The sequence below is a fragment of the Terrapene carolina genome, unplaced genomic scaffold (assembly GCF_002925995.2).
Source record: "Terrapene carolina triunguis isolate 2854851 unplaced genomic scaffold, T_m_triunguis-2.0 Scaffold67, whole genome shotgun sequence".
Taxonomy (NCBI): domain Eukaryota; kingdom Metazoa; phylum Chordata; order Testudines; family Emydidae; genus Terrapene; species Terrapene triunguis.
Genome location: NW_020664418.1, coordinates 22,447,369 through 22,461,795, shown reverse-complemented (window position 1 = coordinate 22,461,795; position 14,427 = coordinate 22,447,369). Strand labels below are relative to the sequence as shown.

Genomic DNA, 14,427 nt, shown 5'->3' with positions numbered 1-14,427 from the left:
CCTCTTCCAACACACCTTTAAAAATAAAATAAATGGAACTTTGTTCATTAACACCGTTTTCTTTATTAAGGGTTTCGTGGTAAAGGGTTGAAACTGGGACGCAGACTGTGGTGGGGAGTGGGTGTAGTGATGGAAAGGACGCTTCTAAACTCGAGGAATGACAGGCTCCTGCTCCTAGAGCGGTCCGCAGTGGTGGACTGGTTGTTTCAACGGAGCCTGCCACCCCTCCTTTTCGGGACTCTGTGTGTGGGGGCTATGTGACTTTGTGGCGGGGGAGGACGGTTACAGATCTCCTGCTGCGTGGCTCTGTCATCCAGGCTAAGGACCGCTGCATAAGATCTGTAACCGGCCTCCCCCGCCACAAACTCACATAGCCCCCACACACAGAACATGAAAACCACCTCCCAGACTGACCAGGGTGCCTAGTGACTGCAATGTGTGTGTGACCTGCTGCTGAACCTGCCCCCGTGTCTGTACCCTGGTAAAGGTGACTGTCCTCTCCAATTCCCAACCCCCTTTCCCCCCTTCAAACACACTCTCCTCTAAAAGAACCTGATGGAAACAGTAATTAAAAGAAACGTATTTTTTATTAACAACTGCACAGGTAGGGGATGACACTGGGACGGGGGCTTGGGTGAGGTGCTTTTGGAGTGAAGGAAAGGACTTATCAAAACTTTGGGAATGAGAGCCGTCTGGTACTTGAGCAGTCTGCAGGGGTGGAGTGACTGTTTTCACGGCCCCTGCCGCCCCTCCTCCTTGGGACTTTGGGTGAGGGGGGGATGGGACTTTGTGGCGGGGGAGGGCGGTTAGAGATACACTGCAGCGGGGCTCTGTCCTCCTGCCTCCGGTCCTGCAGAACGTCTACAAGGCACCGGAGCGTGTCCGTTTGCTCCCTCATTAGTCCAAGCAGCGTTTGAGTCGCCTGCTGGTCTTCCTGCCGCCACCTGTCCTCCCGTTCGCTGTGTGATGGATGGTATTGCGACATGTTCTCCCTCCACTGGGTCTGCTGTGCCGCCTGGGCTCGGGAGCAGCCCATAAGTTCGGAGAACATCTCGTCCCGTGTCCTTCTCTTTCGGCGCCTAATCTGCGCCAGCCTCTGGGAGGGGGATGCCGGGGTAGGTTGGGAGACACTCGCAGCTGTGGGATGGGAAAAAGGGAGTGAATTCCTCACAAAGATACATTTTTGTGAACAATGAACATAGTCTTTCTCTGTGAACAAGACCATGCACAGCACCTATCACATGCGCACTCAGGACAAGGTCGAATTTTCGGCCTTCCCATTCAGTGCCTGGGGTCTTGGAGTACAGATCACACGAGCGGGGCAGGACAGCGGAATTCGGGTAGCAGGCGGACATGGTAAACCATAGACTTTTGGCTGCTAAAAGCTTAATTTATAGCAGTGCCCTCCTTTCACGTTCAAAGCAATGCCCCTAGCGTTGGCCAGTTCCTGCTGCCGGCAATCCGGCCAGCATGAACTCTGCCCCTGTCCCACCCCCCTCGTGGCTGTCCCCAGGAAAGATCCCTGTATGCTGCCCCTGTCCCGCCTCCACCGCATGGCTGTAAACCGCTGGTTACAGTTATGTAAAGGAACAGGCAATCAGTCCCAATACTAACATTCCCCTAATTTAAAGCAGGTCACCATGAGTGATATCACTCTGATGAGGATTTCGGACACTGAGAAAGACCGCATGCTGCGTGAATGCCAGCAAAAACCAGGGCCGTATGCGGCCATGCTGTGCGAGGCACTGATCCCAGAGTACTTGCTGCTAGCCTGGCGCGGAAAAGTTTCCTACCATGGAGGATGCAATAAGGCCGCTCTCCCCAGGAACCTGATGCAAAGGCTTTCAAATTACCTCCAGGAGAGCTTCGTGGAGATGTCCCAGGAGGATTTCAGCTCTATCCCCGGACATATTGACCTAATCTTCCAGTAGCTGCACTGGCAAGGACTAAAAAGTAGAGCACCTAGGGCAAACTAATCATGAAAAACCGGACATTTTGAGATACTTTTGCAGTAGTTGAACTGGCAAGGACTAAAAAGTTAAGCGCCTAGGGCAAAGTAATCATGAAAAACACATTGTTAATATTCCATTCCTGTTCTGTTCAAAATAAATGTTTACATGTTTAAAACACTTACCGACTGATCCTTCCCCTGATTCAGGGTCACAGTTAACGCCTTGGGAGGGTTGGGAGGGGATCTCCATGAGGGTGATGAAGAGATCCTGGCTGTCGGGGAAATCAGCGTTGTAAGCGCTGTCGACTGCCTCGTCCTCCTCATCTCCTTCCTCATCTTCCCCATCCGCGAACATCTCCGAGGAAGCGGCCGTTGACAATACCCCATCGTCAGAGTCCACGGTCAGTGGTGGGGTAGTGGTGGCGGCCGCACCTAGAATGCAATGCAGTGCCTCGTAGAAACGGCATGTCTGGGGCTGGGATCCGGAGCGTCCGTTTGCCGCTTTGGTCTTCTGGTAGCCTGTCTCAGGTCCTTGATTTTCATGCGGCACTGCGTTGCATCCCGGCTGTATCCTCTCTCCGTCATGGCTTTGGAGATCTTCTCGTAGATCTTCGCATTCCGTTTTTTCGATCGCAGCTCCGAAAGCACGGACTGATCGCCCCACACAGCGATCAGATCCAAGACTTCCCGATCAGTCCATGTTGGGGCCCTCTTTCTATTCTGCGATTGCATGGTCACCTCTGCTGGAGAGCTCTGCATCGTTGCCAGTGCTGCTGAGCTCGCCACAATGTCCAAACAGGAAGTGAGATTCAAACTGGCCAGACAGGAAAAGGAATTCAAATTTTCCCGGGGCATTTCCTGTGTGGCTGGTCAGAGCATCCGAGCTCGGACTGCTGTCCAGAGCGTCAACAGAGTGGTGCACTGTGGGATAGCTCCCGGAGCTATTAGCGGCGAATTCCATCCACACCTACCCAAATTCGACATGTCCATGTCGAATTTAGCGCTACTCCCCTCGTCGGGAAGGAGTACAGAAATCGATTTAAAGAGACCTCTATGTCAAACTAAATAGCTTCGTTGTGTGGACGGGTGCAGGGTTAATTCGATTTAACGCTGCTAAATTCAACATAACCTCCTAGTGTAGACCAGGCCTTAGGGTATAGTTTGGTACTCTTGTTTTATTTATAATTACCACGTATTCTTTTCCAATAGCAGGTTCCCAAAGAACTGCTAAAAATCTGATGGGAGGGATTAAAAACAAGGTTAAGGGCCTGGTTTAAAGCCCATTTACTTCAGTAGTGTTTGAATCAGGTTCTTAAAGACTTGTCTAGATTTTTTAAATTCTTCCCCTTTAGCATGCTGTCTTTGAGCTCTGCTCCCTCTTAGTGATTTTGCAGAGAAATCTCCAACAGGAATTCACATGAATCTGGAGTTATGAATGTTGTATCTAACCTTAATCAAGTTGATAGCTTTTTAATGCTAACTCTTCTCCCTTCATGAGAAATAAATCAGGCATTTATCTGTATTTTGTTTTGCAAACTCTCCTCCCCTACACACCCATCTCTATTTTTTTCAGAAAAAAATTTTTTTATCATTCCTTAGGAGGCTTTGTGATTTACAGAAACCCATCAGCTGATTTTTATCATCTATATATAAAGTGAAATTTGTAACTGCATTTCAAGGAGAAAAAATATATTAAGATGTTTTAAAATGATGGGGGAAAGGCTTTGAAGAACTTTTCAAAACCACAAACTGTGCTGCATCAGTGAATAATTTGGGGTGGGGGTGAATCATCCTTGAATTTCCTTCCGGCAGAAGGAACCATTTGCTAATAATAATCCACCCTTGCAAATTGTTGGCAACTGTAATGAGTCTACTTCTATAAATAATAATAATGCCCTACTCTTATAGAGCACCATCTGTCTACAAGAACCCTATAGCATTTTAGAGATTACTACATTCAATACTTAAATGTAGGTACTTCTGCAAAGTAAACCCAAAAGCTGTTCTACTCTAGTTGTTCACGGACCGAAAGTGAAGAATATTATTAATGTTTATTATGGGAGAGCCTAGGGGCCAATCAAGAACAGGGCCCCATTGTGCTGGGTTCTGTACAAACTCAGGCCGTGACTGCCCCAAAGAGCTCACAGTCTAAAAAAGACAGATAGAGGGTGGGGGAAAGCAGCATGAACAATGTGATGGCAGCATATAGCATGATAGTTCCATGATTAGTTAGGAGAGGATAAGGTACATGGAAAGAAAAGTGAAAGGAGTGCCTGCTGAAGGGAAGAAGGGTGAGGATAACAGGCAGGGGAAAAGAGGGTATGTGGAGAACGTGTGGCGTGAAGCTGAGGTGAAGAGACTGTGAGGGTGGTAGAAGAGGGTTGGAGCAAGCAGCCAATCAGCAGGGGGCAGAGGAAGTCCAGTCAAAACTGCAGAAAGTTCTCTGTGTGCACTTTGGCTGTTTCTGCACCTGCTTCTACCAGCTGTAGTCTCTGCTGGTTCCACCCTGCACTTTTTTCCCATGGCCACGTGGTGGGAATAGAGCAGGGGTGGGCAAACTTTTTGGCCCAAAGGCCACATTGGGGTTTCAAAACTGTATGGAGGGCCGGGTAGGGAAGGCTGTGCCTCCCCAAACAGCCTGGTCCCCTCCCACTTCCCGCCATCTGACTGCCCCCCTCATGACCCCTGACCCATCCAACCCCCCTTGCTCCTTGTCCCCTAACCGCCCCCTCCTGGGACCCCCCGCCCCAACTGCCCCCGGGACCCCACCCCCCCATCCAACCCCCCTGCTCCAGTCCCCTGACTGCCCCGACCCCTATCCACACCCCCGCCCCCTGACAGGCCCCCCAGGACTCCCACACTTATCCAACCCCCCCGTTCCCTATCCCCTGACTGCCCCCTGGGATCCCCCATCCCTTATCCAACCCCCCGGCCCCCTTACCATGCCGCTCAGAGCAGCATGTCTGGCAGCCGCGCCGCCCGGCCGGAGCTAGACACTCTGCCACTCTGCTCGGCAGGAGCGTGCAGCTCTGCTGCTCAGAGGTCTCCCCACGCGGCTGTGTGGCTGCGGGGGCATAGCGGGGGAAGGGCCGGGGGCTAGCCTCCATGGCCGGGAGCTCAAGGGCAAGGCAGGATGGTCCTGCAGGCCGTAGTTTGCCCACCTCTGGAATAGAGTGATATATAGACCACTACAGAAAGACTGTTGGTAATAGGAGCATTGGGGGGTATGGATCAGTTCACATTGCACTCCCCATCAGTACTGGGCAGGGAAGCTAATGATCCAACCAGCGGATCAAATTCAGAGATGAATCCTGGTCATGTGCCACCTGAGGCATGTTGCACATATGCTAAGAAGATAGGAGCATTAATTTTAAGCACCGCAGTCATTATGCTTTGTAACGTTAGCCTGCAGCCCTAAATGCCTCTGAACCCAAGATAATTTATTTTATAGATTCTGGAAAATCCAGCAATTGCTTTAGGCATGTTCATTTGCTCTGCATCTGCTGCTGATCCAAAGACATAGTAAATTACTATGTCTATGAATACGTTTTGATTTGAATAGCAACTTGTAGGATAGCTTTTTCACATTACCAGTCATATCCTTTAGATCCATGACAGTATGTTTCAGCCCTGTATTTCTGGGTAATGCTATCTGCAGGCTAACACACTATTTATTATACACTTTCTGTACAGATCACCGGTACAGCTCAGCAAGTGACTGAATCCAGTTTGGGTGAGAGAAACATGACAGCCGGCTTTAGCACACAAGGTGATTTTACTGTTTGTTTATTTTGGGAGCATGCAGTTGTCACTAAGGCCATGTCTATCCTATGGGTGCTACAGTGGCACAGCTACATTGCTGCAGCTATACTGACATAGGGCCTAGAGTGAGAGAAGGAGTTTGTCCATCCATGTGTGTAATCCATCTCCCTGAGCGGCGGTAGCTAGGTTGATGGAATTCTTCCCTCGGTCTAACCATGTCTACACTGGGGGTTAGGTTGGCTTAACTATGTCATTCAGGAGTGTGAATTTTTCACACCCTTGAGCATGTAGCTATGTCAACCTAACTTTTAAGTGTAGACCAGGCGTTAAAGTGGGCTGTTTCCTCTTATTCGTTCTTTTCTACCTTGAAGAGGAGGGATTTGGTCCCATCTTGGTCATAATAAGAAACACTTTTGTCCCAGTCACTCACTACTTTCCTTCTTCACAAACCGATATTGCTAGAATGGTAAAACAGGCACAGAAGAAAGCCAGTTTTCTTCTCCAAAGCTCTGTGGAGAGCTTACTTTGATTGGAAGCTTTCTTGAGGCTTTTAGTTGTCTTTAAAGCACCATGCATTCCTGTGGCACTCTATAAATAATATTAATAAGCAACAGTGGCTGCCTTTGGAGAGGTACACTCACATCGCTCTTCTCTACTGCTGCTCTGCAGTATGTCAGCTGTGTAATGTACATAGTCTCCAGAAGACCAGGAATGAACCTGAGCTCTCTTTTCTGAAGGCAGATCTCTTGAATAGGGATCCTGAGCAGCAGCAGCACAGGGCCAGCTCATTCTTGTAACCAAGTTTATCAGGGCAGCCTTTCTGTAACAGGTCTGATTGACATTGAGAGGTATTCACCTCTAGGGCAATGTCTTAAATTCAGCTCAATGTCCAGAACGTGTTACTACCTGGTGGCTGTTCAGTGGTGTATATGAAATGAGGTGATGGTCTCAGTCTAATCCCCAGCAGATACGTGTCCATATCATAGCCAACATTAACACCCTGTACGTATTACCTCTTGGCACCCTTGCTGACAAGCTCAGAAGAGAAGCTAAAGTTTTAACAGGTCTGAGGACTGAACTATTTTCTATTATCTTCCAAAATAGTGTCAGTGTATGCTGACAAATCAGTGTTGGGAATTGGGTACTTCCCATGATGTGTCTGTTGTGGATGACTAGAAGGCTTCAGTCTCCAGAGTGGTCAATTCCTCACTTTTCACTAGCACTAAATATTCTTAAAAAAAAACACATTTGACATCTTTGTGCAGTGAAGTGTGATGTTGACAATTCAAGGTGACCAGTTTTTATTATTAAGGAGGTGCTGTTTACAAAGAGTTTTCTTATATACTCATAGCAGATATTTAATTTGTTTTATCAAAACTGAATTTATTGGATCACTATGATGAGCAGAATGTGTCTCCTTTCTGTTTTGTATTGAAATAATATGTGATGCTGTAGATGAGTTAAGAATCAGGGATTCAGTCATAAACATTTTGTAGCTCTGTGCATATGTATTTATTATGTAGACATTTTAAAAATGCATACTCTTTCTTTGACACATAATGGGGGGATGTAAAAGTATATGTGCCTCTTTTAAAAATGTAACTCTTCGTTACATTTTTATTAAATGTTGGTATTACTAACATGACAGAATACATACAGTGAATATAAATCCAACATTTTCATGTATATTCTCATTTCAAAAGAGGCTCTGCCTCCAACCACAGGAATGTATTCCTTTATATATTGAGAAAGAGACAAGGTGGGTGAGGTGATATCTTTTATTGGACCAGCTGCTGTTGGTGAGAGAAGAAGCTTTTGAGCTTACACAGAGCTCTCCTTCAGGAACTCTGCGTTAGCTTGAAAACTTTTCTCTCTCACCGGGAGAAGTTGGTCCCATAAAAGATATTACCTTACCCACCTTGTCTCTCTAATATCCTGTGACCAACACGGCTACAACAACACTGCATACATTTTGCTCAAGTATATTATGCATTAACATGCTATGTCTGTGTCTACCCTAGGTTCCCCCAACGCCCGCCCTTACAAAACTACCCCGAAATAACCTTGCCACTGTTGTGAGTGCCACGGTAAAGCAGTCATTGTGCAGCTAGACCTGCTCTGAGCAGGGTTAAATGATAATGGTAGTCAAGATGATGTTGACCAGCCTCTACTACAGCTTCCTCTGTTGGTACCACTAGGGGAACTGCAGCAGTGGAGTGTAGCAATCATGAGAAAGTGTAAATAAGGCCCTTAAGTCAGGCTGACCAATGGGTCCAAACAGCTCCAACCAGGATAGAGAGAGAGAGAGTCGGAGTGTCTGTTTGGAAGGTTTATACTATCTGATTGTTTCTGAGTATCAATAAAAACAAATCCTGGAAAAGAGGTTCCATGGTGGGTTTGGACACTACTTCAAGGTCTCTACTCTGAGGATGGGATACGGATTTGACCATTCACGCATCTGTCTTAATATTCTAAAGATTTCAAATCATGACTTAATGTGATATGTTACAAAGATTCATCTTAACTACCCAAGTAAGAAGCTTTTGGGACATTCTGGTATATTTAACAAACATGCTATTTTAAAATGTCTAAATAAGTATTTACATCACCAAACTTAAGTTTCAGAGTATCTAATACACTTTGAGAAGTAAATAATATGCATTTTAACATGTCTAAATAGATATTTACATAATTGACTAATGTGTCCGTTGGCAAACTTAAGTTGCCTGGCAAATATGAGTTTATTTCCCACATGCCCAGAAGAAAATACTAGGTCTCACTTAGCAATTTTGAGTGGGGATGAAAAGTCCTTCATAAAATCTAGCCTTTTGGATATTTGACATCATATGCAGTGATGGCTCCTTCTCCATCTTATCTTTGGAGTGCCAGGGTAAGCCCCCAAAATACCACAGCTCCCTTTTGAAGTTTACAATATTTCCTGCCAGGCCAGGAATATAGCACTAAGAGGCTTTCTTTCATTTCAGCACTTCCATCGCTTCCTGCTAGCCAGACCCCAGGTGCACAGAGTCACTTTACCAAACATTTGTAAACCTGCTAACAGATCCTATTGTCCCATCCCTCAACAAAAATATGAGAACCTGTTTACCTTACCAACATTGCTAGCAACAGCTATTACATGAAAAGGGGCATCCGAGATTGCTGAGCTGAATGGAACAATTTATTTTAAGTTATGTATATTCTGTATATAATTGGGGATGACACCTGGTAACTCCTCATCAATTCTAGTCCACTATAGAAAAGTAATTGGTTGTATTCTGAAGTTGGACAAAAAAGAATGTATAGTCCAGGATGTAGGTATGGTTCTTTATTCTCTTAGAAAATCATTTCTGGCAACAAAGAGGAGAAAAATACAGCTTTACGTAACACACCGACACATTTTCGTTTATATATAAATGTGTGAGCATCTTGGAAGAAGAGATAAAAATCTCAACTTCTAATACATAGGGCTTCCACGGTGATGTATATCTGCAGAGAATGTTGAGCTTTCATCTGCCACATAGAGACAAAGAAATCTCTGATACGCTATACATTTTGTATGCTAAAGAGATGGTACAAGGGTGGATTCTTTTTCGAGAAGCTCTTTGATGTGTATTTGAGACATGTGTGATGCCTGGTTACAAGGTGTTAGATACAAAACTAGCATTGATAATACTGATAGGTATAAAACTTTGATAAATGCCTTGGTTACTGAGTATCTGTGTAAAGTGTATTGTTCCTACCACACACAATCCTTACAGCATTAAAAGAAATGTTTATCAAATAAACCAAAGGCAGGACTTCACCCCACTCTAACTGTAGTGGGAGAATATACTTTGGTATGAGCTTTATCAGTGAAAGAAAATAGATGAGAATAGCTCAAAGCATTTTGCTTAAAAAAGACTAAAAGCAGGAGGATGACTTCAGTCTTTACTGTCCTGGCATTTTGTCATTTAAAATATTTTAATTATTTTAATATATTGGTTTAAACCCATGAGTTGAACCATTAGATCATTATCTTTTTAGGACAAGGACTTTATTCATGTTGTGTCTTGTACAGCACTGGCACATAGCTGGCTTAAAAACAGAATGAATACTAATAATGATATACACAACTGCAATATGATAATACTCCAAATGCCTTGTTTTTCAGTGTCTGTTGACAGTACCTCTCTTATGGTCTCTGAGGTTGCTGATATCCCAGATCATAGTTACTCTTCAGAGGATCTTTATTCTCTGGAAGTTCAGGGGTCTCTTCGTTCCACAGACTTTTCTCCGTACAGTACAACCCACAAAGGCGCCACAAACAGGAGCTGCACCAGTTTGGATCACAGCATTCGCTCTGGGTTTCACAGGACTAACTCACAATGTTCCCCTGATGAGGATGGACATTCCCACAGCAGAGCCTCTATGGACAAGTCTCAAGGCCAGGAATATGAGAACTATGTTCATGGCAGAGCCTCAGACTGCTCCTCAGAGAATTTCAGCCCATCAGAAAGAGAATCCCAGAGCTCTGTTAGAGAAAACAAAGCCACGCCGCCCTTGAAACAAGTGAAAATATGTTGTGGGGTCTTTAACCAGCCTGCTGCTGTACACTCTCAGACCTCTCCCTGTTCTGTGCCTGCAAGTACTTCATCACACTATGGCTGCCCCGAGAGAACTGCCCAGCAGCATTGCATTAGAAAATACGGCATTCCAAACATAGTCCGGTCTACTAGTGACCCTGTATCATGTTCATCTAGCACAGAAGGTAAGTGTGGGCCACTAAGGCAATGTAGTATGGAACAAATCAAGCACAGTTGATTTATCCTGCAGCTAGTATTATTGGAAGTTATATCAAGTTTTGCAGCATGATTTACACATGTAGAATTTAGCTCCTTGTACATTTCCCATGTTTAAAAGTTATAGGCAGAACGAATGTGGAAAAAAATGTACAAGTGTGAAATTAATAATTGCTGTTCCTAATTGTATTGACCTTTCTCCACTGAGTCAAAAAACTACACCTTGGGCAGCGTATGAAGAACAGGTGCTTCTGCTAGTCTGCCACTGTCACACTGAACACCAAGACTAAAGAGTTGAGTGGAAGCTGGGGTACCATTCAGGAACGGGGAGTGGCCAAGCAGACATACTTGTAGTGCAGCAGGCCTAGCTTCTGGTTTTCCTCCCTGAGGCGGCGCTGTCTTTGATAGGATCAGCAAGCAATACACTGTTAGCACGGTCTCGAGAGGCAGCAGGTCCAGTATGACAGTGTAGTGACAAGATGGTGGGTCATTTTCAGAAGGATGGTGATGAGAATAACAAGGTGGTAGTGTCTGGCTTTCCTGCAGCAGTCTCTTCTGCTATAAAACCCCCCTCAGTAACGGAGGGAGAGAAAGGGAGAGGTCTTGCTTAGCAGCTGCCAACTCTTCATGAAAAATCAGTTTATGACTGTGAAAGAGGAAGTATTTGTTACAGTAGAATAACTTGGCCAAATGATAGCAGAGATGATATAACAGTCTATAACTACTGAAAAGGGATCGACATCACAAAAGGAAGTAAATTGTTCAGGGATGTTCAAAGGAGTAAAGCGGAGAAATAGATTGAAAGTAAAAGGAAGAAAAGTTGTCCTACCAGTGATAGCAGTTGGACTGTTGAATAATTTTCCAATGGAACTGGTGGAAGAGTCATTGCTTGGCTAATTTAAAACAGAAGCAGACAAAACATGAGAAGAAAATCGTATGTAGAATTACCCTGCACCAGCAGAATGATGGGCTAGGCAATCTACTAGGACTTTTGCATCTTTAATTTCTGTGATTCTGTGAATTTCAGAGACATTAACATATAGTTCTGTGAGCTCCCTGGGACAGCGAGTTAATGCACTGGCATTTTAAATCTAGAAACCTGGCTTCAAATTGCCACCCAAGAAATGTGTATCCTTAATCTAAAAATAGTATATGTTGGATTTCTTATATGTGAATGTTATTGTAATGCTGCGTATCTGGTAAGAAGCAGCTGTGTGGGTTAAAACTAGAGATATGGGAACTCATTTTGTTTAATTTCTCACCCACTTAACTTCATGCATTGGAAAGTTGGACTCAAACACTAGGTTTGTTGTTCTGCTTAGGAGAGACTGTAAATAAAGTGGCAGAGAACGATCTAAAGACAACACCAATATGCACCTGTGTGTATGTAACGTATAGGAAGCTTACTTGTGCTGATCTAGCTTCATCACCAAATTGTTCTTTAAAATTAAATCCCTTTGAAGAAATGGATGAGTTTAAGTGAAAAGAAAGAGAACTTTGCAAATTCAAACCATTTTGTAAACTTCATAAACAGTTTGAGAGATTCAGAAAATCTCCAGCTCCATGGAGTTCCTCAACCCTAGTCATAACATCTGCTTGCTTTCCTCCCTGCTCAGGTGAAGAGTTTGTTGAACATTATTTGGAAATTACATAAATATTACAAGAAATGTATTTCCAATGACATGTAGCAGCTGTTTGTATCAGCCCCTTCAGCTTCATCTTTCCTAAGGTGCTTTCTCTTGTGACAAACAGCTGGAGTTGCTTATCTTTGGCTATCTCTGCCTAAGCATTTGATCTGGATACTTCAGGGATGGACTATGACAGGGGTAGGCAACCTATGGCACGCGTGCCAAAGGTGGCATGCGAGCTGATTTTCAGTGGCACTCACACTGCCTGGGTCCTGGCCACCAGTCCGGGGGGCTCTGCATTTTAATTTAATTTTAAATGAAGCTTCTTAAACATTTTAAAATCCTTATTTACTTTACATACAACAATAGTTTAGTTATGTATTATAGACTTATAGAAAGAGACCTTCTAAAAATGTTAATATGTATTACTGGCACACGAAACCTTAAATTAGAGTGAATAAATGAAGCCTCGGCACACCACTTCTGAAAGGTTGCCGACCCCTGGGCTATGAAGTTGTAGAGTTTAACATGGAATGTTTAGATGCTGCAAATTGCAATCTGGTAATTGCTTTAGGCTGTACATTGTTCATTCAGTGGAAATGAAGCAGTGAAGCCTGAGGCACAGTGGAATTGGGGTAGGTTCAGCGCAGGAGAGGCAGAAGATTTGCAGCCCATTCAAGGGGGTCCACACTCCTGGGCACACCACCATGCACTGGGGCATGGGAACAAGGTGAGAGTGGCCAGGTAAGGAGTGGGGATGCTCCTTGCAGAATGGGGGAACAGCATTCAGCATGGTTGCTGCAGTATCTTGCACAGAACTCTACTGATGTTCCATGCCTGGGAAGGAGGATTCTATTTCCCATCTACCCATGCAGCTCCTTTGCGCCAAGTCCAGCTAGGTGCGCATGTTGCAGTGAGGTGGATTCAGCCCAGTGAAAAGGGCCCCAATGGCTCCGTATTGTGTTAGAATTTGTTGGCAGAAGTAGGAAGAAAGCCTTTTGACCTTAAAGCACACACAGGTCCCTGCTTTCCATAGAGGAGAAAAGTAAGGGAAGGGAAAGGAAACATCAGCATCCTGATCACAAGCCAAACCAAACAAATGTTCTCCAGAGGAATGCAAAGATACAGGAAATGGACACACCCACTCTCCTTTGTGCTTGTTTCTACTTCCACGCAGGGAGGGAGCTGTGCCTGAGGGTTTGCACTGGGGGTAGATGTGACCTTGTAGAAATGGAACTGGGGATCCACAGAGTTTGAGGACAAGAGGTGGGATGCTGGGAATTAGCTGGGCTCCACCCAAAACCCAGAGGAAAAGCTAGTTGTTGCCAGTAATTTACAGTTTAGCTTTCTGTCTTTTTATTATAATTTGTGTTACAGTAGCATCTAGAGTCCTCAAATGAGACACATCCTGCTAGTGCTGTGCAAATATATAGTGAAAAGAAAGTCCCTACCCCAAAAAGATTAGTCTAAAAAGACAAAAGAGAAAGGGTGGGGGAGAGAAATTGTTTGCTGTTCCCATTGTATAGATGGGGAATTTATGCACAGAAAATAAAGTGATTTGCCCAAGTTTACATCGGTAGATTTGTGTGGGGGCCATCTTTCATGGGGGAAGACCAGGTATGTGTCTCCTGATGGAGAAGTTGTAGGAAAATGTTAATTAGAACTCCGTTTCCACTCCTAGGCGCCACCAATTAACTTTTCTTAGGTGCCTGCCGTATTTCCACTATATAAATCCTGATTTTTAGTGATTTATAAATGTAACGCTACACATTGATGTGGAGAGTCTCTGCCAGATTGGATCACGCATGCTACAGCCATTGCACAGCAACTAGCTTCCAGCATAAAATATTTGAGCAGAATTATTACACTTGTGCAGTACCTTCAGTAACACAAGAGCCATTACGCCTAATGTATTAATACTCCAGGAATTAAAGTGTTTGTTTCCAAGCAGGATTAAGACTTTATGGACTTTTTTGTCAATAATCCTCAGATTAATGTGCCCCCAAGTAAGACTTGACATGATAGACCCATTCTGGTCTCTTTGGTTAATAATCTATCCACTTACCTCTTGATGTTGGGAGTCAGATTTCTTGTTTGTTTGTTTGTTTGTTTAAAGCAGGGGATCTGCTGTTTCAGATACAAGAACATCAAAAATACCTTTGATGTAATAGACTCTCATGGTCAGTAATCCCTGCACTTTGTGACTGTGGTAGGTTCACATACAATCTCAATAAGAAAGGGGGTCTCAAGTTTAAAAGTATTTATAAATGAATTGTTTGTATTTTTTTTTCAATAAGCTATTGCCATA

General features: G+C 44.4%; 1 protein-coding gene across 1 annotated transcript in view; it reads left to right on the top strand.

The window, feature by feature from the left end:
• Nucleotides 1–14,427, top strand: part of FAM189A1 (family with sequence similarity 189 member A1) — a 431,767-nt gene that overhangs the window by 410,936 nt on the left and 6,404 nt on the right. Inside the window, exons 8-9 of the mRNA XM_026648452.1 lie at nucleotides 5,645–5,720; nucleotides 9,864–10,460. Of these exons, the coding sequence (XP_026504237.1) occupies nucleotides 5,645–5,720; nucleotides 9,864–10,460 (673 nt within the window). The remainder of the gene's footprint in view (nucleotides 1–5,644; nucleotides 5,721–9,863; nucleotides 10,461–14,427) is intronic.